This window comes from Heliangelus exortis, chromosome 11, assembly GCF_036169615.1.
Source record: "Heliangelus exortis chromosome 11, bHelExo1.hap1, whole genome shotgun sequence".
NCBI lineage: Eukaryota > Metazoa > Chordata > Aves > Apodiformes > Trochilidae > Heliangelus > Heliangelus exortis.
In genome coordinates, this window is record NC_092432.1 from 15,364,020 (window position 1) to 15,388,135 (window position 24,116).

The following is a 24,116-nucleotide window of genomic DNA, read 5'->3' on the forward strand; positions in this document are numbered from 1 at the left end:
AGAAGCTGAGGGAAGCATACCAAGAAAGTTTAACCCATTCATCTCATCTGCAATCTACCTACCTAGATGGAAGTTTGTTGCAGACAGCTATCCAGAGTGTTATATGATCAAAAGGATCACTGTTCTTTTAATGATTTTTTTTGGATCCTGATTGCTGTTTAGATGGTCTACTCAGATGAAGAGATACTTCCCTGCAGTGCTGGGCCCTACCAAGCTCTTATTGCTACACAGTGAAGGAGAGACTGAGAACATCACTAAAATATTCAGATGTCTCAAAAAAGTGGAGGTGGAGCATTGTCTCTTATGCTATATTTAGTCTCCCTTAGAAACCTAAAGATACAGTTTTGCAGAGTGAATTGTGCGAAAATAGTTAAAATTATTGGACAGTACACACTCATGAATACTGAAAAACATGAATGGTGGCAAAATGTAGGTTAAAAGCTGGATAACCTTATATTTATCTTTTATTTCCTTGTCCCAAGTTTTAGTCTCTATTCCTTTGCCATTCTTTAACTGTGCAGTGGCAATTTGGAGTGCACAATTAATGAGAAGAGGTTTCTTCATCGGGCAACTTAAGCAGTCTGGTGGTCACTGAATGCAAATGTCTGGGCAAAAAATGAGCCTGGCTGATCTCATGCTTCCAGTTCATCAGCTTTTGACTTTCTCAATCCAGAAATAAAACAATGTTACAAAATATAGCTAAATATGTGAAGGACATTCCTCAACATTTCTTAGATTCAGTCCTTGGAGTTCCAAGTCAAGCTTGACGCATCTCCTTAAGCACATACACACCATACTTGGTTCCTCTCAACCCTCTCCCAGCACTCCACTTCTCTCCCTGTGACATGGCTACCACCACCACCATCCCACAAACCCACTCCTTAGCAATGCTAACAAAAGCAAAAGGAAGAGAGGAACATTTCAGAGATACCAACCAGACAGAGAAAGCAGATCTGATAATGTGCAATCCTTCAATGACAGAGCTGGAAAGGTTTTAGGTTGGAGTTATGGGAAGGAACTGAGCCAGGATTTCATGAGGGTACACAACAGTAACATACACTAGATATTAAACAGAACATTCCTGACCAGGTACTGAAGCAAAAGGTTTCTCACTGCTGCAGACACTGTATCAATTCCCAACAACTACATACAGATATTGGAAAAAAAAAAAAAAAAAAAAAAAAAAAAAAAAAAAAAAAAAAAAAAAAAATTATTTCTTCATTAAAACAGCATTGCTCTCACAATGAAAATGAGATTTTTTTTTTTTTTTATGGAGAGCACTTGACAAGGCAAAATTGTGCCAGTACAGTTACAGCTGTAAAATCACAGACCACATAACAAAGTGTTCTCTGCTGAAGACTGTGTCTATATTTTTAAAAATAAAAATGGACTGTAAGTAAAGGAAGGAAAAGAAGTCTGGCTTCTTCACAAACATGTGAGTTTAACTCCCATCCAGCTACAACTGGTGTATGAGTAAAAAAAAATATTAACTGAAATAACTGAAAGCTGCAGATCGGAGGCTGGACTTTTATATCTTAAAGATAAAAGAAAACAATTGTCATTATATAAAAACCTTAACTGGGAGGGAATTCCTTGCTATTGCTCATTACTGCTCAGACAGAATATCAGATAGCAAGCTATGTATCCCCAGTAGTATCATTTCATAATAAAGGAAATATAGAAACAAGATTAAACTGCAGGGGTAACATGGCCGTGATTCCGAGGAGACATTACCAGAGGCAGGATCAAAAGGAAGTGAACAGCACTGGACACAGAAACAATCTCTGTAACGAATGTTAATGTCTACAGTGCAAAGAAACAGTTGCTTTCAGATCTGTACATGACAGCACCACTCTGTATCTCAAAGTGGGGACTGGTAGTGACTGAGGGGGCATTGTAATTCAACTTTCACAGATTATTTTCAACAAATAGAGGGGATGAAACTGCACCCAACACACAGCAAAGCAGTAAAGCACAGCTTAAGGAGGAGTGTCTGGGCAAGCTGTGTAAGAGCACACTTTCAAAACTGCCACACAGAGCAATTTTGTTCTGTACCGTGAGTTCCTGTTTGATGTATTCAATTGTGGCCTCAAGAGCTCTTGTCCCTCGAGTAGCTTCATCTTCTACTGCTTTAACAGTCTTCAAAAGTGATGTGACATTTGTTACCATCACCTGAAGAAGAAAGAGGCAAAGTCAAAACAACGTGATTGCTTCTGCCCATTTTCCAGACAGCAGGGTATGAAGCACAGCTAATTAAACAAGGTGGCATTATTACTTCTGATAGAGTCTTAAGATGTACTAACTCTCCTGTAGGCCAGTTTCTGAAAGCCACCTGCAAGCTGCAGAAACGTAGCACAGGTAACTGCAGAGTGATACCATCTTAAATGAGTGTTTTGGCAAAAATTTTACCAAAAAATGGGAAAATTTCAACATTTCCAGTTTAGGTCTCTTAGATAGATGATTCTGTTGGAGTCTTTTCTTTCTGCACATCTTACAGTGCCAGTTGAAAGATGTGAACTGAGATGTTTCCTTTTTGAAATCTACCCAGAGCATTGTCTGCAATCAGATAAAACCCCAAGTCAGCAAGCAGCCAAACACCAGCCACAAACACTGATACAGAACTGGGGTTACAAACCCAATGGTCTTATCATTGCTGTAATAACTATGCCCTTCCTATGTCCCAGTATGTTGAGATACAAATGACAGCAAATATGAAAAAATAAGAAATAGAGAAGCCAGCTTCTTGACAGTTATGACTTTAAGGTTGGACTTGGTGATCTCAGAGGCCCTTTCCAACCATGACTATTCTATCACTATTCTGTGACTCAAAACAACTCTACACAGGCAGCAGGAGCCAAGAAGTCTCTCTTCTTCATTAGACAGGTCATTTTCAAGTAGTGCCTCACCAGTAAACTTTTATCTTGCTCTGAAAGAGAGGCCCAGGTCTAACAGGCAAGGAACAGACAGGAGAGCATGAAGAGCTTCCAGCCAAGAAGGCAGCTACCATGACCCTGATAGTGGGAAAGCAGAAGCTATACTGCCTACATCTCTACATCTGGAAATATTTTGTAGATGTGAAACTACAAAATCTTTTTAAGGCAATGTCATAACACATCCCACACTCAGGTAAAAAGCATAGAGCACAAAAATATTACAGGTATTACATAATCTATGCAAGTTTTGAGCTTTGATACCTGTGTCCTTCCTGAAAAGACCTAGGAGAGAGGGGTCAGAAGTGCAGAATATCCAACTGTAAAGTTATTGGGGGGGCTTTTCCCACCCTTTATCCATCCCTCCCTCTCTCTCAAGATCGAAGGTCTAAATAAGGAGGTTGCATGCTAAGCATATGTAAATTTTTTCAGTGTAGGATTTAGGTACCATTTTTATGCTAGGAAAAACGTAGTCTATAGCATTATTAAAGGAGAACCTTGACAGCACATAGACTTGCAAAAGAAGGAAGTTTCTCTTCAGAAGCATTGCAGTTCTGCCATCAAAAACCAAGAAGTCATCTGACAGCCTACAAAAAATGATAGCTTCATGGAAGCTCAATGGTGTCTTCTTACTTTTCTGTATCATGCAAGGATGATAATGAAAAAAAGAAAGAGATGAGATCTCAGGCAACCAGAAACTGCTGAAATCCAAGCTTCACATGTCTATCAAGTGTGATTGCACAGATACTATCAAATAAAAGATAAGAATTATGGTTTACCTTGGCAGCACCTTTAAGCTGGTACATTGATGGATCATCTGCTGGTTTGCTGGCAGCTCCTTTGGTAGCACCAATGAGATCAGAAAGGGCCTTTGCAACATCCTTGATAGCATTGATCAGTACAACCTATAGGAATGGAAATAGCTGTAATCTTCAGGCAAGAAATAGTAGTCTGGATGAGAGTATAATTTTCAGACACAGCTAAACAAAATCTGCTATTGGTACACAGATAATAGCACCTCCCTTCTACCCCAGTAAAACATGTAATATTCTAGAAGAGTAAAAGCTATGTTGATAGCTACAGTGTTTCACAAAATGAGTCAGAATCTATAGAGGTGACTATTTGCTCTGAGGAAATAGAAAAGCTGATTGCAGGCAGGATTTCCTTCCTCTGAGCTTTCTTAAGAGGAGCTTTACTTTTCTCTTTAGGTAGAAGCAGGATGAAAGCAAGAAAATATTTATTTTAAGCTTACAGTCTAATGCTGCAGTTTCGTATGAACTCTGAAATCTCAAATATATGTGCTATGGCTAAACCTTAGGGGGAGATTTTCTTTTGGGGAAAAGGAAGCTGAACCTCTGTAAGAGACTATACAGAAGTAAAGCTGAATAAATGGGTTAGCCATAAAATCAGGAGAAGTCAAATCTGGAGATACTGTCTCCTAAGCCAAAGTTCAAAGACACAAGAGCTAGACAAAATAGACACTACATCAGGCTTGTTAATTATTTTAGAGTATTATTGGAATAAGTCTCTCCTCCAAGCCCTTTTCCACTAGTAAAAATTCAGATGTTTCAAGTATTTTGCTGGAATTCAGAACAGTTGACTTTAAGGAAAATGTTGAAAGATGCATGAAAAAAGAGAAAGAAAGAAGTGTGGAATGATCACTTCCCAATAACTGCACTTCTGCGACATTATAAATAATAAGAGAACAGTCTCGTTCCTTTGTGTTTACAGTTCACTGTAAATTACACAGAATCGAAGTCTTGGTTTTTCCTGAAAAGTTTATTTAGTTTTTGGTAGCTCAGAAGATCTTTGATCTCAGAAATAAGATAAGAACCTGAGACACAGGACAGACTGATGACTTTCTCTGTTGTCCAGATGCTTACATCAGGTGGCAACTTGTAGTGCAAGACAACTAAAACTCTACTGCACCAGGTAAAGTGAGTGTTGCAGCAATGAAAAAATGTGAGAGCATTGTGTGACAAAGCTATTAGAAGCAGCTACAGTTTCAAACTGGCAATATAAAATTGCTCCAAATAATTAATTGTGCACAATAGCTTCTATTCTAAGTACTGTATTGTCAGCTTTTATATAGAGAGAAAAACAATATGTGATAAGTGTTTTGAAAATGTTGTTAGTTTATGGATATCAGTCTATTAAAAAATAAAAAAAAAAAAATTTAAAAAGTGGTTTAAGCAGTATTTTCCTAGAGAGGAACAACTTGCAAGTTTAGTCTGTCAAGCAAAACAACACCCATCCCTTCAGAGCATTATGCAAGCAAGCAGGCTTTTACAAACTAATTTGGCACCATGACAGGCACACCTGCAACATGCCTTCCAACCTCCACTTCACCAAGATCTAAATAAACAACTGAAGAAATATTTGAGATAACCTGCAGTAAGGGCTGAAGTTACTGAGTTACTGAGAAGCAATTCAGATCTAGCTAGAGAATGCCAAGAGCTGGGCAACCTGCACAAGCAGCACACAGTGCACAGCCCAGTTCAAATAGTTTGCTAAAAGTATCCCAGCAGAAACACTCCCATGAAATAAAAGCTAAAGTGTTACACACAGGCCTGTCTAGTTCCACTCAATGCTTTGACCTTTTGATTGTATACTCTTAACACAAGAGTGATGTTGGAATAAATCCAGGAATGTCCCAGAAGAAAAGAATCCCATTGTGTTGCTTAAAACCAGAAGTCCCACAGATTATAAAATTCAAAGTGCCTGTGGTCTGTTTGAGTATCAGAAACACTTTAAAATGTCTCACCTGTGTTTCAGGATCATCAGATCCCAAGCTGGCTGCTCCCAATTTTACTACCTCAGCAAGCTGAGTGATGGTGTTAGCTGATGACTGAGCTGCTTGGGCCAGTTTGTCCTGACTGGAGGCAGCACCAGAAACCAACAACTTCGTATCTTCAACTAAAGCTTTTGCTGTTTTCAGAATATTTTCCCTGTAGCAAAAAAAGAAAAGAGGAAGAAGGGAAGGAAGTGGAAAAGGAGAAGAGGAAAAAAACGTGGTTTTCAATGTTATGGTGACTAACAGCTACATAAAAGAGCTGCTAAAAGTCATCATGCTAGTGGTCACTTGTTAATATACCACAGGCCAGGCTGCAAGTGAAAAAAAAATAAAAGAAAAAGACTATTCTTAAAACAGTAACATCATATTTTGGGCTACAGGCAAGGCCGATTATTAAAATGACCCCATGTTGAAAAGAAATGAGGTAGGTCAGCAGCAGAAGAGAACTTAGCATTTTAATACCAAAAGAATATCTGGCTACACACACTGTGACAAACGTAACAGCTGTCAAACTTTCATCTTAACCTGAATATTGGAAAGAAGCTAAAATTGTTATTTGTGAGCAAGGCAGTACTAAGAAAGGCAAAAGAAAGGGATAAAGTGACCCACTCAGGGTTCCTCCCCCACCATATACATATTTTGACATATAAGACAATGAATCTAAACCAAAATCTGGGTACAAGAAGAAGCCATTTTGAGTTCACTTCACAAACTGTCAAGTTAACTGAGAACTAGAACCATATTAATGTAAAATGTCAGTCTGGAAATTCATGACACTTGTATGACAATCCCTGACTTTCAATCTGAAGAACTGCAGCAGCTTTCACACCACTGTATCTTTACTTTCTTAAGCAACTGACAAGGCGGGAAATAAATGCTGGCCATGCAACTGCTGTGTTGTCCAACCAGGCTGGGAAGCAGTAAGTCAGTGCCTTGGCTGTGAGGCCCTGGGTTTTACTGCAAAGGATGTCCCATGCAAATCTCTTAACGTGATGAAAAACACTGTGGAATTAATTGGTTTCAGATGCTATTTCAAGGGAAAAGGGACTTATCTCTGCCAAAAGGGAAAATGTGTGGCATAGCTGTGCCGTTTCCATCACTGCTGTCCACAACAGCATTAACCATAAGCCTGATTTAGCAATACAAACAAGCAGACAGTCAAGAACAGCTGCTGGAAAAAAGTATATAAAAGTTTCCTCTTCAATGTCACAGACAGCTAATTTTCAGTGCTGGAATAATAGCACATGGCAGTCTATGCAGCAAGACAGCTTGAATAAAGACAGAAGGCAAAACACTGCTACAATTGCTGTTTGTTTGCAGTTGGAAGTGCTCTCAGCAAGATGTTCCCCAGCTTTTTAGAATTCTTTCCTCAAAGAAACAACCAAAGTGAAGTTGGTTTTCCTCTATCAATATTCCAATGCACACTCCACTGCCTTGCTCAATTTCATTCATGGGAAAAATTGATTTCCACAATTTCTGTCAGTTCACCTGTGCACATGCCCTTCCATCTTTTCCAGTTACACTGACCTGTGGTCTGCAAATGATTCGTTGTTCTCAGCATTAAGTGTTCCAGCTGTAGCAAACATGATAGTGGTGTCTAGATCTGCAATTATCCCAGAGACAGCACTGGCTGCAGTGATACAGGCTTGTGTGCCTTTGTTTCCTGCTTGAAGGGCAGATAAAACTAAGGAGACCTGGAAACAACATCAAGCAATAAGGAGGTCATCAAAAGAAAGCCTCATCATGGAATGCTGAGTGAAGCCAGCTCTAACATGACTGGAATCAACAATGGAAATTCATTCCACAGTGTCATTTTGCAAACTTTAGTAAACCTTTCCTTCCTCTTTTCCTTATTTGCTCTCTCTGTGCAGTAGTTATCACGAAAACTAAAGGTTTTCTAAAATTAAAGGGGAATAGTTAGAAGATACAGTTCTAAGAGCACTAGTTTAATGCATTAGCCCAGTCTTAAAAGGGAGGACATTACTACATGAAATCTGGTGCCTCCAACCAATCTCATCTCAGTAACTGTGGCCCTGCACATGGACTTAGTATTTCCAAAGGAATGCTTCATAAGGCAAATCTCCTGCCTTTGGTATCAGCTTTGGACTAGTCTCCCTCTGGGATGAAGCAGAATTTTTATTACAAGCCATGAGCAAGGGCTCATCATGAACTGTACTCACTGAACATTTGAAAGAAAAGGAAGAAATTGTAATACAGCTGATATTATACTATCAATGGGATGATTAAAAAAAACTATTTCCTGAACTCAAACAATTTGATTAGCTTAATCTCTGGGGAAGGTCAACAGACAAGCATCATGGGATAAGAGGGATGTCCTACCTTTTCTGTGACAGCACGAGCACATTCTATCAACTCCCTTTTGGTGTAGCTGTCTGTAGGGCAAATCTGGAGAGCTCCAGCTTTTTGCACAAGAAAGATACAGCCATGGCCAAGTTCTTGCACCCGAGTCCTGATCTGGAACCCTATCTAGATGGTAAAGGAGGCAGAGAGAAAAAGGGAAGCAAGAGCAAAGTGATTAAATAAATGTCATGGCAGTACACAGTGTCAACATGGTCACTCTGGTGAGTCTTTATTACCAGTATTTTGCCCATGGGTATAGCCTCTGCAGAGATCAGAAAAAAAAAAGACATGTAATGCCATCTACTCATGTAGCACAACCCTGTCAGAAGCTTGCTGATGAAACGGGAGCTCTAGTGAACTGCACTGCAGCAAAGAGAAGGCATAAGGTGTGTGAACCCAAGCCATAGGTATACGATTCAAGCACACCCAACTTCACCAAAAATGCTGCATACATTTGAATAACACTTCCTCATCCCCCCTGAACTGTACAGAGTGAGTTGTGTTCAAGGTATGCACACTTAGTAAAAAATACACATCATTGAAACTGGGTCAAAAAGCATGAGACTCAGTTTGGTTTTGAACCTTGCAGAGTCTCAGGTCTCCAGAACCAACCACTGACATGTGCTCACTACTTCCAATTTATAAATAATCCTACAGCACAGGCTGCACAGTTCCTCTTTCAAAATATGTGGTACAGTTTTAGTACCTGCAGGTACTTCAGCATATAGATGTGTATTGTGATTAGTAAGTAAGCAGGAATCACAGTCATTAGTGTCACCAGTTGAATTATTTCAACTACAGGCAGAAAAAAAACGTGCAGAAATGGTAATTCAATTGAACAATATCAAGCTGAATGCAAGCTGTTGCTTTTCATGGAGCTACTGAGCACAAAATACTCAAGTAGTGTATAAGCAGAGGAATGCAATTACAAAGTCAAAAACTCTTAGTCTTAGATCTAGACAATTTGATATATCTGGTGATGGTGAGATACCTTCTCACCTAACCTCGACAAGTTTGTCTGTGCTCCATAACCAGAGGCACACAATGAGAAGAGGCAAAAGTATTTCTGTAATTGTGCTCAGACAGTGTGCAACAACTCTTGTAACAGGCTAATGCAGCTGAGGTGAACAGTTCAAGTATCTCCATCACTATGAGGAGTGTAAGGCTGCATGGGGAACCCCCTTCTGCATTGTAGTCTGACTCTGAGGTACCAAAGCTGTTCCATCAGCAAAAGATACTTGTGCTTCTGCTGGCTGCCTGCATCTCACTTTCAGGACAGGAAGTTATACCTGAAATAGCTTACAGTCAAGATAAAAAAGCATATATGTGCGTGTGTGTGTGTGTGTATATATATATATACACATGTAATTTGTAAACCATCAAAACAAACACAAGACCAAAGGAAAGCTTTAGAGTAAATAATTAAGAATTTTCTTTGTATTTTCAAGCTGTTTGCAAGTGAAAGCCCCAAGTAATTTAGGAGGTTCTGTCCCAGTCTATGGAATTGTCCACTACCATTGCAAGCTGTTTCTTTCTGAAGCCAGACTGAGGTTATGGCAAAAAGGTCTCTATTCTTTGATCCTATAACAAGACCTCTTTTTACAGGTAGCATAATAAGCCCCTCCTTTGAAGTAAAATGCTAGGGGTTTTGCATAGTCCCCAACAAGCAGCTGTTAAAAATCTGCTGTATAACTCCCAGGAGAAAACTAGACAATTCACACATATCCTAGGAGAACAGCCAATTCACATATATCCAGACCAAAGGGAAGGTTGAAAAGAAATAGAAGCAAAGCTGGTTTGAAGTTCTGAATGGTCGCTGAAAAAATTTGGGATGGTTAAACCTCTGCGCACATGAGCAGTGGTAAAAGTGAGGTTGCAGTCAGTAGATCTGTACTCCCTAGTACTACATGCAGCTCTGCTCCAGCCTATGAAAGCACACTGGGTAGTAAGTATGTTTGGAGAAGGGCAATGTGGATATCAAAGACAAAAATATATGTCTCTCCACAAGCTTGTAAGAAGGAAACATTACTTGTAAGTAACTTGATAATATAAGATTTCACAGCAGTTTCAAAAGATGCAATTTTGCTATGCTTATCTGTTCCTTTCTGTCCAATGCAGACAAGCTTGGTAGAGTTTTTGTCTGGCTGCATCTAGTTTGTGTCGTAAAGTCTGTTTTTAGTGAAAACAAAAGCGGATCATAAAAGAGATCTGCACAGCCAAAGTAGCCTCTAATATTGAATTGTTTGACATCATGGTTTTAATCAACTGATTGAAGAACAAATGAAATTCTTCTGGGAACAAATGTGCTGTCAAAGTCCCACATCCCAAGTGCTAGTGGACCAGAGGCAGTGCATCTGTTTGCCTGGCAGACAGAGCACACATAGCAGAGGGAACATTTGTGTACAAAAGTGAGTAACAAAGCAAAGGCAGTGGAAATGCCTTCACTGCATTCATTTCAGAATCACCACAGTGACATTGAAAAGAAAACACATTACCCAGTGGTTTGAAACTTATTATCTTCCTGATCCCACAGGGCCCTACTGCCTTTGGCAATGGCTGCAAGCATGTTGCTGCAGCTGGCCGAGGTGAATACCCCTTGCCACTTTGCTCTGTCTTGATTGTATTCTCTACAGGCAAAGAATACCCATATTGATGGCACCCTGTACAGAAAATAAAGAGAATAAAGAGGTCTAAAAACTGCAGACCTCCTCTGGTTCTGCTGTAGCTGCAGCCATTCGGCCCTGGAGAGCCAAATGCCCATAGTCATTGGTCATTTGTGATGCAAGTCCTCCCAGCTCTTCCGGGTTAGTAACCGACTTAGTCATCTGAAAAAAGAACACAGGCAAGAGAAAAAGAAAAATGACAGGCATGAGAATAATTTGTTAATACACTCCAGCTCAGAAGCACACTCATTTGTTTGGCCAACTGATGAAATGGGGAAAACCACTGTCCTCCAGCAAGAACCGCATGAGGAAACTCAAGCAAACATGCTTTATTAGAGTCACAGGAACCAGGCACTGGCAGAACACACAGAGTAATCAAAGAGCAGCAGTTAGAGCTGGTAATTCACTCTTTGACGCAGCAGGGCAAGGGGCCAGGTCACAGTCACTTGGATCTGGTGGGGAAGCAGGCTTTGTGTGTCACAGCCACCTTGTTTTGTCACAGGTGAGCTAGCCTACCCCAGTCTCTGAGCATGAAAATGGAAAAAGATTTGGGGATCGGTGCAAAACACGTCTAAAATACGTGAAGAGGACCATGAAGAAATAGGTGAGGCTACGCAGAATGCCTCAGCAGAATGTCAGTATAAAAAATGGAATCTCTTTTTAAAAAGCCTACCTTTTAAACAAAGATATTTCTTCTGTCTCCAGTTTATGTTAGCAAAAGCCATGGAATTCCATCCTTGGAGCAAAACTAGTTTTAGAGAAATTTATACTGTCTGTCGATAAGGTGCTATGTCGTAGGTAGCAAATCATCAACCTTTCCTTTACTGCAATAGCAATCAATTCTTAAAAAAACCTTGTGTGCAGCACACATACTCTACTTGTCTCTACTAAAAAACAACCAGCAGTGGAAGCAAACACACTACAGTGAATATTACTGTGAAACAAGTTAAGAAAATCTAGAATCAAGTGCCCTTTTTTCTTATGTTAATCCTCAGTGAATCATAGAAATGCAAGAAAACCCATTTGAAATGTTGATCCACATCCCTATGTATCACAGAGGTCTGAAAAAACAGATGTTATAAGGTTGTTATAATAAATGTGAGGTGGTATTTCTGAAACAGTTAAATAGGCTGATGACAAAGTGTGTAGGTGAAATGTTTCCCTTTTGCTTCTCACAGTAAATTAATGTTTTGTGCAGAGCCACCGTAACATAATCCAACAGTCCCCCTGTAGAGGGCCACCCCTACAAACATGCCACTAACATCTAGGAGTTAAATGGACAAAATTATCACTTCCTTTGTTCCACTACCCCTAAAGAGATATGGTTACTGAGAATCAGCATTATGAAGATTTGCACAACACTGTGCAAATCATTCTGTGTTCCTTATGTAAGCAGAAGAGTTTGTACTTAGCTCTAACCAAATATCTTACCATTTCCTGTGCTGTTACAGCAATGGCTTTGGAATATTTCACTACAGTGGTCTGATAATCAACAAATGTTCCCTTGGGATCTGGAGGTGTACCTTCATCCAGCTGCAAGGAAGAGGGGAAAATAGCATGGAAATAACTAGGTCATAACAAATACCATACTTTATATGTAGTATTGTAACTGTAGTTTATATTAATCTTCATCATCAACTCTCTCAAAATATGCAAGTGAAAACAATGTACCACAATATAGAAGCTCAGAAAATACTTCAGCCCATGTTGCAAGCACAGAAGGTGCAGAGAGTTTACAGTGCAGAGTTTTTGTGAGCAAAGTCAGCTTCTCATGCAAGGCCAAATCACTTGTTCTCAGGTAATGTAGAAAGGACACACAATGCTTATGGAACAAAACATTCCTACAGAAAATTAAGGTGAGATTCCTTCATGTGGTAAAGACTTCAATCCTGCACAACACTAACTTGAGAGAAGTAAAGCCAATTGTTTTGATTGATGATTTACACTTTGCAACTATCCATTTCCAGTAGCATGCTTTACAAAAAGCATAGCAGAGCAATTCAGGCTTTGAAATCTTCTCTGAAAGTAGTTTGCTTCCAGCTTAGCCTGTCGATCATTTAGGAAACGTAGATGCAAGATAACAAGGGTAAGGATGCAAAACTAAAAGGTCTAAGATCACAGTTCAATACCAGCATAGGACTGATCAAAAATATTCTGCAGTAATTCTACTGACAGGATCCATGCATTTAGTTTATGTGAGCATAAATGCCAACATCAGTTTGATTTCACGATCTGCAAAATTAAAAAAATCTTTGGTTTTCCTGTCACAGTGTGTGACAGATCAGTTACCGACCATCGCTGAAGTGAATCTCCAGCAGCTCTTCTGACCCCGTGCAACAGGGATCAGCTTTCAAGTGTAAAACAAAAAGGGAGTCTGGATTTCTGTGCTCACCTTGCTCATAGCCTCTGCTATTGAGTCTACCATACCTCCAACCATGCCTACTTCACTTGCAGCTTCATTTAAGGTAACCATGATATCATCCACAGCCTCTTTCATCAGCTGAGCAGCCTCAGTGATTGCATCATGAGTATGAGATGCCTGGGAAGAGAGAAAATTAGACCATTAGAGAGCATTCTGTGCACAAATCAATGCATGAATCAAAATCATAGTTAATTAAGACAATACAATAACAGTTCTGAAAAATTCCCCTTCAGGTTCAAGACAATAATTCTAACACAAATACCAATTTTCTTTAGAGTAGAAAAAACAAATACAGACATTGTGAAGAAAAGCAAAAGTACCTTTTCTAGAAAAAATTATGTAAAGGACTCAGTGAAATTAAACCAACAAAGCAAAGCCTGTGCCAAGGAACACTTTATTCTTTCACATCCAAAAATACAGTAAAATGTTGGTACACATTGCTTTCTTACCTCAAGCATACTTTGTGCACCTTTATATAAAGAGCCACGGTGACATGACACTGCCTGCCCTCAGGCATGCTTTACCCCCACTTCCATAGAACAGCAGCACACAACACTTCTTTGGAGATGTCAGGGGAGCCACCCTTGAGCCAGGCAGTATGTAGGTAGTGTTTTTATTGCCTTGCCTGCCTTCTCAGCTCACCCACCCACCCATCTCCAATAACCCCTTTGTTACACACAGCAACCCTACCTTGGGGTTTCCCCCCCCTTCTTTGGCAGCATACAACATCTGTAAGGCAGATTCTGCTAGGGTCTTGCTCTGGTCCAACACAGTCATCTGCTGCTGATGGTCTAGTGCTTTGGATGCCACACCAACTGCGGCTAAAACCAAGGGTTCAAAGTAACTTGCCAGCTGTGTTACCTAAGAAAGCCAGAACAACCACAGAAATCCATTAACCCTGTTTTTCAGGTGTAACTGAGGAACTGTAGTCCCTGACAGTCATCAGGCCATGTTATCTCAAGTAGAACACTGTCCAAGTGTTTGTGTGCTCTTCAGGATTTGCTTTGTACTATGTGACCACGTGAGTCTGGTCACAAGACCTTCGCATTACATGATAAAGATATGTGTCTCCCTCCTCAGATGCAAACAGTCATTTAAAGTCAGATTAAATAATTTTGAAAACCGTCACAGGAGCTGCAAAGTACTTAGAAGCATCCATGACAAGTGTCTTCTCCAATCAAGGGAGGAATTTCTCCCCCTTCATTGCAGGAGATGGATTTCAAGTGGGATAGCACTGGATTGGGGCCGCTCTGTTCACCTCAGGGACTGCTTATATTTATAGCCTCTGCTCCCTAACCTCTCAAAACCTCTTCCTCAGATTCCAGTGCAGCTCTGGACAGGTCTCTGCTATGTATAGAATCATAGAATCATCATGGTTGGAAGGGACCTTCGAGATCATTGAGTCCAAATGTCAGACACCAGAGAGGGCAGGAGGGCTGACATCACCTCCAGACATGGTTCATTATTCCTTGTGCTTCCCTGAGAGCTATATGGCAACAAATTCCTGCAGTGTTTGTTGCTGCTAAAAAGGACACCTGTGGTGAAGCACCAGTCTGCAACCCAGTGGCTGGTACAGGCCAACAGATATCCTACAACTGCAAACCAAGCATGCTGCATGTTCCCCTCCGTTAATGACATGGGCTCAATGTTTGGCATAACTCAAGGCACAGTTCTGCAATCAGCTTCGGACAAACCTTGGCCAGACTTCATCAACTGGCCAAATTCTGCTATAAATACATTCTTGAACTGTAACTCAGTGACTCCTGAACAAGCCAGGAGTGTGATGGGCCCCAGGTCCTGCGGTCACCTTTAGTATAGCACAAGAGACAGAAGAATCTACACATATGTCATATGTACAGATGCTGGGTTTTTTCCCCTTATTTGTCCTTTCTCCACAAACCTGCCCCTCACCAAAAACCTCAATGAAGTATCTTTCTGATTGCCCAAAATATCAACAGGTTTTTTGGGCCTCAGCTCCAAATATTTGGAAATCCCAGATATTTCCTCCTACCACATGCTTTTATCTGCTCTTTTGTAAGAAGTTAAAAAGCCATCATGGTCTCCCCTAAAGTTCAGCTGTCCCAAGATTTCAAATACCTTCATAATGGCAAGACAGTACCTTGTGTCCCAGCTGAGCTGCCTCTCCCCGAGCTGCAGTAGCTATGGGATCAATGAGGTGGCCAATTTCCTGGACAACTGATGTCAGCTGCTCTTGTAGAGCCTAATGTAAAGAAAAATTGTCAGTTAAAGCTGTTCTTTACTCCAGTTGTACTGTACCACAGAAACCACCCTCAGATCAACAGATATACTCAGAATGTCATGAGAATAACTGCAGTACGATGCAGAAAGTCCACATTATTGGCTTTCTTTATGTACTTATTTCTTCTCCTTTACCCCGTTTCAACAACAGGAATCCTGAGATAGGCCTGCTTCTCTTTAGATCTATACAGCAAAGCTGGGGAGAAAGGGAGGAAGATGGCTTTCTCCTACTCCAGCTGACTGTAGCACTCTCAGGAGCAGATGTTCTTTCTCATTGCAGGGGAACAAAAAGACCTCCAAAACTATTCTTCCCCCGCCAAGGATTTAGTATCACTGCACAAACCAAAGAAAATCACAGCAGCTCTGATTTAAGTATGAAGAAAACATTCTTCAAAGCAGACAATACAGTAAAAGAGCAAAAAGCTCTGGTGTAGACTTTGAAACTAGGAGAAGAAATTGTCTGAAAATGAAAAAAAAACCAAACCCATAAGAAAAGCATATTACTGGGCTTGCTGAGACATAAGTACTGGCTTTTAATTCACAGGCACTTAATGTCTCGGCAGCTGCCAGGGTTTAGCTCACTGTCACGAGAGGCAACAGAAAATAAATACTGTTTTTACACTTTGTTACATTCCTGTACTGCTTTATAAATAACTGCCATTTTCAGTAGTGTTTACTTCAGTTCAGCATGGTGTCCAAGATAACTTAAAAATTTAAGTAGAAAAAATTAGCTGTGATCTATTTCCTGTAACTTCTTTTGTATGGTTTCATTTAGTCTGAGATGTTTCTAGTATGCAGTGTTATAGGCCAAAGAAACCACTGGAACACACAAACAGATATGTAATTTCAGGAATCAACACTACAACACTAAATACTGAGCTTAGAATCTGAAGACAAGTTGCTGACTGTAGGAAATCTGGCATGATGGACCTTCCTCAGAGAGACAATGGCTGAAATAGGACAGTACTGGGTCTATGCTAACTGTGGGGGACAGGAGGGAGGCAAGGAAGGAAGCTTTTTTTAATGAGAAGATAGCATCAGTTCCAGATTTCACTTATTGACAAAATAGACATTATGAAATATGAATGACATTTCCATCTCTGAAACTGTAGTAACAGATGAGTTGCAGAAATATCCCAACTTCCACATGGCAAGGCATCAGAGAAACTATCTGTTGGTCATGTCAACACAGTAAGTTACAGTAATATGGAGGTGGTGGTCAGAAGTAACTACCTTCATCCCTATTTCTGTCTGGTGACCCTGGTATCTTTCCAGGAATGATAGACTCCAGCCAGTGTGTAATTTTGCCTAGAAAGATTCCAGTAAGAATATAAATATACCTCCCCTCACTGGCAGATTGTGCAGGGTGCTCTGCTCCAACCTCCAAATGGAAAAAAAAAAAAAAAAAAGAAAAAAGGTAAATGCTGCTTCTTGACACTGCTTTGCTCTTGAGCTACCTCCCTTACCTCAACTGAGATGTCATCCCTAGTGGCCAGACTCTGGCTGACAGCTGCAAGGGAGGCCTGCTCAATGTCTCTGATGCATCTGTTGATGCCATCAATGGAGAAATCACACTCTCGCTGGCCTGGGGCTTTGTCCCTGAAAGACAGAGGAATGAGCTGAGCATGATGGGCATGAGGCAGGCTCTGTCATCAATACACACAAGCATATTTCATTGCCTGATGACACAAAGCATGTGAGAGGAGAGCAACGAGGGCAAAAGTTAGGTTTGTTCTTCTACCTCTTGGATTTTGATACACATACAGAGTTCTCCACACACTTGATACACACAGGGACATGTCTCTCAAAAACTGGGACAGAAAAAAAATTATTGCCTCAGAAGAAAAGTGCAAATTCAACCTCAGGATGGCCAGAGTGGCTCAATAACGAAGGTCAGCATTGAAATAAAACAGACACAATGGAAAAATATTCACATTTCTACACAATTCAGTTGACTGCCTCAGAAAACAATTCCTTACATATTATATGTAAGGAATTATGACATTATAATATATGACAGTATAATATTATGACATTAAGTTCTGGGTATCTTTTAGCAAAGGTTAGTTTCCAAGTACTTTGTCCTCACATGCAGTTTGCTATTGCAGTGTAAAGATCAGCAAAACTGTAAACACACTTTAAATTAAAATGGCATGAAAACAGTGATGTAATCACTATTAAGAGGTTAAGTATAGAACTATATAAAATTTTCAATAGGAAGGGGACAGGTACATTTAGTCCAGAAAATAAAGAATGTTCACATCTTTCCACAGCATTCTTGAAACTTAAGTGAAAATACTACAGTAAAGAAAAGATAGCAAATGCAATTTACATGCTGTCTGATTTACTTTAAAAAATTAATGCTGTTTGCCAAGATCTGTATGTTGGTACATGATCTAGATGGAGGCAGTATCAGCTATATTTCCTTTACTCTGCGGCATTCTCTATTACTTTTAACTTAAACTGAATCAGAGGTGAAACCAAGGAAGGAGAACAGAACACAAACAACCCTTCCTATGCTGTAGAGTGCTGGGGTCACCCACTGTGTGAACACCCAAACATAACTGTGTTTGTGGGGAGATATTATGCAAAGAATAAATAACGGTCATTAGTAAAAAACACCACACTGCTAAAGACCATCCTGTATTATTTCTAACTAACAGCACTTCAGTTATTACAGCTGAAATGAGGACACCACAAAGTTACTGCAAAAGAAATACCTGATAGAGGTAATAAGACTCTTGATAGAATCCGAGACAGTATGAGAATGCCCAGCTAGTACAGACCACGTGGGAGGATCTTTTGGATTGATAGCCAGGGAACGTGCAGTTTTGATCAACAAAGATGAGCTCTCCAACATAGTTTTAGCAGAGACTAGGATTGGTTCCTGTGCTCGTGAGCCCTGTGGTCAGAAAAGTAAAGAAGACAAGGAATGTTTAAATAATTATTAGAGCAGGGGATTATAATTTCTCTTATCACACAATGACATTCATGGAGATTCAAAACAGAAACAGTACTTAAATCAAAGCTCAACAGTTTTCTCAGTAGCATACTTAAGAAACACTTCAGCTTAGAAAGGCACCATCCAGATCAGAAATAGGTGAAATCAATGATACTTGTCTGATCATAGACCAATGAAAATAAATTTGGTCACAAAACTTGCAAGATCTAAGCAAGTGCTTTTTCATGGAATGAGTTGGACTACAACACTCAGATTGGATCATCATTTCCACATCTATTTTATCGCCTGGTAAACCCAGATACACAGACACAGAAGGCAGGCTCAGATCCCAGTTACAGCCCACAACTTTAAGACTGCAACAGTTCCTGAATCATCTGATGTTGCCAGTTGGAAGGGACACTGCCAAAACCAGGAAGGAGGAGTTGGAGAGTCAGGAACAAAAAATGAAGCTTCTACTTTGAAGCTTTTACAAAGCTTGAAGGATTTATTATTTTTTCCCCTGAAAAAAAGCCTTTGATCTTTACTTTAAACATACTCTGTTGCAGTTACAGTGGCTGAGGATAGATAACCCAGCAAAAAAAAAAAAAAAAAAGCTCACAGAAAGTTTTTTTCCAAGAAAATTTGCTTCTTGTCCCTGTGACTTAATTGTTGTTGGAAGGGAAAAACCCCAGTGATGGTCCTTTAATCCTTTTCAAAACTCATTAATTTCCATTTGTTAAAGCTGCTCAGTGGAAAAAGGGAAATTTATTACTTTATCACATGGAAGAATCCACTAACAAGACATGAGGATCACCTGCACTGTCTCACTTTACTAACAGGAGACTGGCAGCACTTGTGGCCTAACTTGTTTTATCCTCCTGGTGCAAACTCAAGGTCAGAGGTTAAGTGAAGGACAGCAGAATGCCCTACAGACACCCAGGAACACAGAGAGACATTTTGGGGTCAGGTCTTGACACTCGCTTCCTCTCTCACGCCACGATTAATTCAACATTTTCAATTTACTGAGGGCAGAAGTGCAATATCCCACCTTACCTCAGTGCTGATCTGTGCTGGTATGCTGACAAATTCTGGATTTGAAGCAAATGCTGTCAGATTTTCCACAGCCTCTATCAAAGGAGCAGTAGCAATCCTGCACTTGTTGCGGTTCTCTTCAGAAAAATCACCATCCAGGGCCTGGAAATTAAATCACAACTGAGTTCTGTCTGAATGGGTTTCTTTGCAAAATTGAAGATGGTTTAATTTCTTCAATGGTTAAGCTGTTGTACTTATGACAGGGGAAAATTCCTCCACAAACAAGGCTGACACAAAAAATATGATCCTTTAAGTGTGTGTTTCTTTACTTAACTGGTTATTGACCCTAAACTTTGAACTACTGCTTTGCTTCAATTCTGAATGGAGGTTTTCTGTCATGGCACTCTGATGACTCATATATTGTGCCTCAGGACCTCATGCTCCAAATGGTGGAAGGGGCTAAATAGCCAGTTCTTCCCTGTAGATTGTTTTTTTGTTTTTTTTTTTTTTTTTTTTTTTGTTTGTTTTTTTTTTTTTTTTTTTTTTGTTTGTTTTTTTTTTTTTAGCAAACCAATAATTATTGGTCTCATTTTTACATGGGTCAACTAAAGCTTTTCCTAATGTCATGGAAACATTTTAATATGAAGGATCTTCTGTGTAAAGTAATAGAACCTTCCAGTCCTAAGAGTATTATTATTTTAAGAGACTTTCAGTAGCAGAATAGCTAACGACTTCCAGAAGGGTTTAGAATTGTGAGTCCTTTATTGCTTAACATGTATTATTTCTGCTGTATGAGGAAAAGCCATCTCCTGCCAAACTGTAGGCAGTATCTGGAAAACTAAAGATTACTAATAACAGGAGACTATTAAACAGCACCAATATAGCTGGCTTCTATTTGGTTCCCAGTACTTTCTATTTTTTCTCTCCTGTAATTATGGCAAAGCTGTCAGAAATACCTCCACAAGCCTCTGGATAATGAGCAATGTAACACCATTAAAAACCTTCACATTCAGTAGTTTTCAAATTATTCTCATTGGGCAAGCTTGTTAAGCACATTAAGGCAGAGATGTCTCAGAACTGCATGGCCCAAGCTGACTCTCCTCATACTGATAATTGCCCCATTCTTTCCATCATAACATTAGCTCAGTCATACAACTGAGCATGTTCTGCAAGTTCAGATCTTCAAAAAAGTAATTAATGATTTCTTAAAATACACATATCACAGAAATTTAAAATACATTTCTTACTGTTCTGGTTCTGTCTCAGCAGAAAAAAACCCCACAACTACAAAACACAAAGCAGGAAGCACAAGTAAGCAGCAGCAAATGTACCTTGATAGTTTTAACCAGGTTAGCAGTGCTGTTTGCAACTTCCTTGGCAGACTGCACGAAGTGCCTCTTGGCAACAGGATTGGCTGTCTTTGATGAAGCAATGCGACAAGCATTGCATAAAGCAGAAGTATGTTTGGCCACAATTGTGGCAGCTGATAATACCTGTAAAAATAGATGGCACAAAACAACCAGACTGTCAAAGGAGCATGACAATTATTATAATATAGCTCTGCAAAGTTGCAGTTCAAAACTATGCAACAGTTTTCAACAAAAACTCCTTTGGTCACAAATAAAGTGAATTCACATGTCCTAACAGTGATGGTCGCACTGCAGTTCTCTGGATTCACCTGTGATGGGCTGCTTGCTGGATCTACCAAATTCTGGCACGCCATCTGGATTGCTTGATTGGCTCTGGCAAACTGAATTGGGTCAACAAGACCCTGCTGACCAGCCTGACTGTTTGGATCTGAGATGCCAACCAGGTAAGCAGCCTAGAAATGGAGAAAGAAAGAAAACAATCCTAAGAAACAGTGCTAAGTCCATCCTAGCTTTTTGATACAGCTTGACATTTGTCATAGCACACAATAGTTAGTTATTATCCATAAATCATAATGTAAGGTACTGTCCCCATCTTCTGAAAAAAAAAAACCTCACAATGCTCTGAAATGAAGAAAAGTTACTACTAATTAAACTGTCTACTGTTTAAGCACCTGGTATCCCTGGAAATTCTACTTTTCGCTTGCAGTGGAAAGAGCATTAATGGTCACAAGCACCAGCAAATTATTAACTGGATTAGACACAGTTGGAGGTCGTGAGGGTTTTTGTCAAGCCTGAGTAGAAAACCAACTCACAGCAAATGACTACTGCTTACTGTAGGGCTCCTCCAGTTGCTGGTCTCACTGCAGTTCAAGGTGTCTGATGGCCAAACTTACTTTTTTCCTCAATTAAATAAGTTTCACACCTCTCTGAGGAGGAATTGTCTGAACTGTCATAACTGTATTTAAAGATTTCTTGACAAATTTCCACTACAAATAAAATTATGTCACCTTGCTATATCTGGAAGGCAGTGCAGGATTAGATGTGCAGGGGATTAAGACCACATAGAGAAATTCTCTATTTGGGGAAATCAAGAAGCAGTTTTCAGATGCAGTGCATGATCCCCCACTAAAACCAACTCCTGAGGTGGCTGAAGAGGCTTTATCAGCTTTTAAGAGAGTTCAGTCCCATTATCAGGGAACCCAAAGGGTTGCAGACTCTCATGTGACATAGTAGCTTAAGAATTTTGGCTATTCTGGAAATACCTGTACAAATGAAACAATTTGCTTATTAATTTACATGTTTGAAATTATTAGTGCTCCTTAGAAATTTATACAAACTAAATCCAACTTGATTCACTCATTTTAACTGTGACTGGCTTTTGTGTGCTTCTCTATGACATAACAGTTAACAGCCTGAGCTGCAAAAATGACATCCCCTACACTGCATCTGTGACACTGGATTTATCCTCAAAGTTTTCTTCTTGATGTCATTTCTTCTCTATAAAATATGCATGTTACTGCACTCTGCTGCTTCAGCAACATACAGCAGCACATGGACAATTTTTGTGGAGCTACACAGCTTGAAATACAGTACAAGGTCATAATTTCTTTGGACATCAGGACATGAATCTCAGAGTTACATACCTACACAGGCTTTCTAAAATAGAAATATATACTTGCTTTACAGATTTCAGAAGCTTACCTGAGCTGCTGCCTCTGTGAGACCACAGAGAGCCTTGGATGCAACTCCAACACATTCTCCAAAGACTAAAAGATCCCCAGTTTTCGCATTCTGGGAAATGCCTGCCATTGATTCTCCAAGAACCTCAGAAATTAAAAAAAACAAGTTATCTTCCCAATGTGCTTCCCTACTACTCAAAGGCAAGTGATTCCAGGCCTTGAGCCAGTTCTGGCCTGCAAACCTCTCAGACTTGGCTTGCAGAAATTTTAGCTAGGTAATGACCTCACTGAATTGGGCACATTGCTCTCTGTGGTGTAAGAGATAAGGCATGCAGATCAACTCTGTACTGAAAGTGCTGAACCTAAGCATTATGATAGCACAAATGACTATGAGGATTCAAAATTAACCATAATTAATTTTGCTGTCATCCACTACTCATCACAGCTAGCCAGGTGCTAGGCAAATTTCACTGATTGCAGAACATGACAACCAATCCTAAAGCTACTGTTAATACATCCCACATGTTCTCTGCCTCTAAAGTCCATTGAAATGAAGTTGCATCTAGTCTGCTGGAACCATCTGAATGTCAGATTAATTCCAGTATTTCCCACTGAGTTCAGTTTATTCTCTTTCAATATTCAAACAAAGATCTGACTGCAGAAGAGCATTAGTTGCAAGATGACACGCAAGCCCATTAAGCACTTTCTTTTTCTCTTAAAAAAGGATGGATCTGGCATGATTCCAACACATCAAATAATAAGGACATCAAAAGCAAAGCTTCAAAGAAAGATATATAGCGTGGTATGTTTAAAAATAACTTAATGATTTCACACAGATTTTGCGACGTGCTGGAATATCTGGACTGTGCAGACACTTCTCTAAGCTGTTTTGCACAGAACAATACAAAGATATTCCATTGCCAAGCCTCCAGTTTACACTTCTGGCTGCTCCAACATAGCTGCAGTCAAAATAAATCTTGCAAGTATCACATGGTGTCTGATACATAGAGCAGAAAGGGAAACTTCAACAGTATTGCATATCAGCCACTTAATTAAAATTTCTTAGCGAGACAACAAGCTTTCTAAGTGACCAAAACCTGAAATTATCTGTAGGAGACCTACCTGAGGCAGAGTTTTATCAAGGAGCACAGCACACATTTTATCTACAACCACTGTGCAGTGTTTCTAATATGCTCGAGACCTATGTGGGAAGTTCTGATAATCAAAACACACATTGCAATTGGCACAGAAGTGGGAAAAGGAAATTACCTTGGAGTTTTCCATTACACCTTCAATACAATCAAAATACGAGAGGTCGCTCACAGGTTCATTGGGGTTATCCAGCATTCCCTTAACTGTCTGAAATAATGAAAGATACTCTGATTATTGAGAGACACTGAGATATTGAGATAAGAACATCTATCCATCTCATATAACTGTAATCTTAAAACTATATCTGGCAAGCAAACAAAACTACACATTTGCTGAGGGCTCACATACAGATGAGCATACTATACATAAAATGCAGTACATTATGCAGTACCTACATACTTGTGCACTAAAAATCTGCTGCAAGTAGAGGTTAATGTGGTTTACCTTGTGTTTGTGATGAGGGATTTCTGGTCAGTTAGTGACGCTTGGCTGACAGGAGGTAAATTGTTTTTT

The 24,116-nt window shown here is 39.7% G+C and overlaps 1 protein-coding gene across 6 annotated transcripts in view; it reads right to left on the reverse strand.

Moving 5' to 3' along the window:
- Nucleotides 1–24,116, reverse strand: part of TLN2 (talin 2) — a 152,408-nt gene that overhangs the window by 22,027 nt on the left and 106,265 nt on the right. For 5 of the 6 annotated variants that reach the window (XM_071754900.1, XM_071754902.1, XM_071754899.1 and 2 more), the window contains 17 exons: nt 23,721–23,810; nt 22,474–22,596; nt 21,081–21,224; nt 20,734–20,895; nt 19,424–19,564; nt 18,150–18,331; nt 16,896–17,028; nt 15,290–15,391; nt 13,861–14,031; nt 13,141–13,287; nt 12,180–12,281; nt 10,791–10,910; nt 8,065–8,211; nt 7,252–7,418; nt 5,695–5,878; nt 3,710–3,835; nt 2,056–2,172 (listed from right to left, as the gene is read on the reverse strand). In XM_071754900.1, the coding sequence (XP_071611001.1) occupies nt 2,056–2,172; nt 3,710–3,835; nt 5,695–5,878; nt 7,252–7,418; nt 8,065–8,211; nt 10,791–10,910; nt 12,180–12,281; nt 13,141–13,287; nt 13,861–14,031; nt 15,290–15,391; nt 16,896–17,028; nt 18,150–18,331; nt 19,424–19,564; nt 20,734–20,895; nt 21,081–21,224; nt 22,474–22,596; nt 23,721–23,810 (2,358 nt within the window). The remainder of the gene's footprint in view (nt 1–2,055; nt 2,173–3,709; nt 3,836–5,694; nt 5,879–7,251; nt 7,419–8,064; nt 8,212–10,790; nt 10,911–12,179; nt 12,282–13,140; nt 13,288–13,860; nt 14,032–15,289; nt 15,392–16,895; nt 17,029–18,149; nt 18,332–19,423; nt 19,565–20,733; nt 20,896–21,080; nt 21,225–22,473; nt 22,597–23,720; nt 23,811–24,116) is intronic. The other variant, XM_071754905.1, reaches the window with a different exon arrangement.